General features: G+C 42.0%; 2 protein-coding genes across 2 annotated transcripts in view; both read left to right on the top strand.

Moving 5' to 3' along the window:
• Positions 1-430, top strand: part of LOC101566966 (actin-related protein 2/3 complex subunit 2-like) — a 27666-nt gene extending 27236 nt beyond the window's left edge. The window contains exon 5 of the mRNA XM_012513384.1: positions 8-430. Within this exon, the coding sequence (XP_012368838.1) occupies positions 8-430 (423 nt within the window). The remainder of the gene's footprint in view (positions 1-7) is intronic.
• Positions 431-996: 566 nt separating this feature from the next.
• Positions 997-2609, top strand: part of LOC101567363 (zinc finger protein 883-like) — a 33437-nt gene continuing 31824 nt past the window's right edge. The window contains exons 1-3 of the mRNA XM_012513385.2: positions 997-1008; positions 1187-1313; positions 2164-2262. Of these exons, the coding sequence (XP_012368839.2) occupies positions 997-1008; positions 1187-1313; positions 2164-2262 (238 nt within the window). The remainder of the gene's footprint in view (positions 1009-1186; positions 1314-2163; positions 2263-2609) is intronic.

Genomic DNA, 2609 nt, shown 5'->3' on the forward strand with positions numbered 1-2609 from the left:
TGGGAAGGTGTTCACGCAGGAGTTCAAAGAAGGGCGCAGAGCCAGCCACACAGCCCCCCAGGTTCTCTTCAGCCACAGGGAACCTCCTCTTGAGCTAAAGGACACAGATGCCGCTGTGGGCGACAACATTGGCTACATCACCTTTGTGCTGTTCCCCCGCCACACCAATGCCAGTGCCCGAGACAACACCATCTACCTGATCCACACGATCCGGGACTACCTGCACTACCACGTCAAGTGCTCCAAGGCCTATATCCACACACGTATGCGGGCAAAAACATCTGACTCCCTCAAGGTGCTGAACTGTGCACGCCCAGATGCGGAGAAAAAAGAAATGAAAACAATCACGGGAAGACGTTTTCATCCCGCTAACTCTTGGGAATGGGGGAAGTGCTGGCGACTGAAGGCTGGACCGCTTGCTGCCAGATAATCGTGGCCCTTCATGTCGCACCTCTCCAGGTTCTAAGGGAGTCTCCATTTGGGTTCCATTTTGTACGCATTTGGAAAATAATCTGCAGAAACGAGCTGTGCCTGCAAGGACTTCATAGTTCCCAAGAATTAAAAAAAAAAAAAAAGGAATTCCACTTGATCAACTTAATTCCTTTTCTTTTACAGTCCCTGCCTCATACCCTTCCCTCACACCCTCTTTTCCAAGCTGTTTCGCTTTGCAATATGTTACTGTAATGAGTTGCAGAATAATGCAGTCTTAACTTGTTTTCTCTTAAGTACTTGAGTTCAGAACTCCTGTATCTAAAGAAATACGGTTGGGGTCATTAATAAAGAAAATCTTTCTATCTTAAAAAAAAAAATCAAAGAACATAATAGAGATCTACATTGTAATGTTTATGTAAAATGCAATAATGACCAAGGTACATATTTTTCTTCCATTATTTGAAGGATAAATTTTTAAAAGATGGGAAGGCATAAAGCTGCGCACATTTTCCATACCAGGTCTCATGCGATACTCTGAAAAAAAAAAGCGTAGGAATTCGTACGATGTCTCTCAAGGTGGGTGCCTGACATTAGATGTCTGTCTAGTGCCAACATTAGATGGACTCCTGTCCTGCCCAGCTTGTCCCACCCATGGGTGCTGTTTCTCCTCCACCTCTGTGCTGTGCTCTCAGCCCAATTACTAGGCAGTTCATCAGTACTTCTCTCTCTAAATTGTGGTGTGTGTGTTATGCAGGAATCAATCACCATTGAAGATGTGGCCATCACATTCACCCCAGAGGAATGGGCTATGCTGGACACAGCACAGAAGACGCTGTACAGAGCTGTGATGCTGGAAACCATCAGCACCCTGGAGTCCGCGGGTGAGTCTGTCTGCTCGAGTGTGTCTTTCTATGTGAGCCCCACCTTCTGTCCTGTTGGTAATCCGCAGTGTCTAGGACACATGCCCTGAATCCTGCTCTGTCTCTGCTCAGGTTCATTCATCACATTACAACCATGTCAAAGGTAATTTCTTCTACTTTTATGGGCTTCAAAATTATTTTTTGACTTAACGAGCATAAATCTTGAGATGCTGAGCAGAGCAGAGAACTAATCTTTATAGACAATATAAATGTGTCACATACTTGATGGATTTTTTTTTTCTGAGCAATACATTAGGGTTGTGATAACTGCGAACCTTACAGGACTATGAGTGGAGCTGAGGAGCTTATACTGGATGCTGTTCTAGATGACATTCACTCTGCCAAGGAAGAATATATGTCTTTCCATGTGAAAACATGCTTAGTGACCATCTTGTGCTCTTCATAATGTCTTCATGCTTAGTACTGTGTGTTTAGAATGCACGGCTCCACCCTTGGAGAGTGGGTCATGTGCAGACCTCATCTCACAGCTCCCTTCTTTTCCTCTTTCCTCACTTTACTTTTTTGGAAAAGAGTATCTTCCTCTACTTCCTTACCCTTTTAAGATCTTTATGTGTATTTTGATTTTCTCAAAATCTAAAGTTATGTGATATTTAAGGTTCTTTTTCTGATTTATTTTTTTCCTGCAAATCCAAGAAGTAACTTCCCTATTTTCCTGCTTAATGAGTTGCCCAAGCTTTTTGTCTGCATTCTTCCTATATGTTCTAGGAAGACTTCCTTACCCTTGGGAATAGGGCAAAATGATGTATTCCTCTGAACTTCATAACCAACTTTGTTACTCTGTCCTCAACAGGATGCAAGTGCGGCAAATCAGGTTTCCTCTTTCACATGGATGACACAGAAATCCTACAGATGGAAAAACACACAGCCTTCCCCACAAACCAGAATCCAGGTAAAAATGAGACTGGCATTTCAATATAGAAGATAGCCAGGCCAATGTTGATGCAAAATACATGGGTAGCTGAGTGATACAGTATTACATGATACTATTCTAACTCTGGAGCAGTCACTGGCCAATGTTTTCCAGCATTGTCATTATTTCTTTTAGATGATCTTCACTATTTATGTAATTTCATGTCATTATTTTGCCTTCAGAAAAAAAAAATTATGGATAATGGAATGAAACTTTCATGTGGTAGCTCTTGTCCTTATCATCTATATATAATCTTTTACCTCTCTACCTGCTGAGGTGCTTGTCTCTGTTTATTAATAATCTAATCCTGAAAATTCTGTATCATA

Source organism: Octodon degus, unplaced genomic scaffold (genome assembly GCF_000260255.1).
Source record: "Octodon degus isolate 3935 unplaced genomic scaffold, OctDeg1.0 scaffold00534, whole genome shotgun sequence".
Classification (NCBI taxonomy): domain Eukaryota; kingdom Metazoa; phylum Chordata; class Mammalia; order Rodentia; family Octodontidae; genus Octodon; species Octodon degus.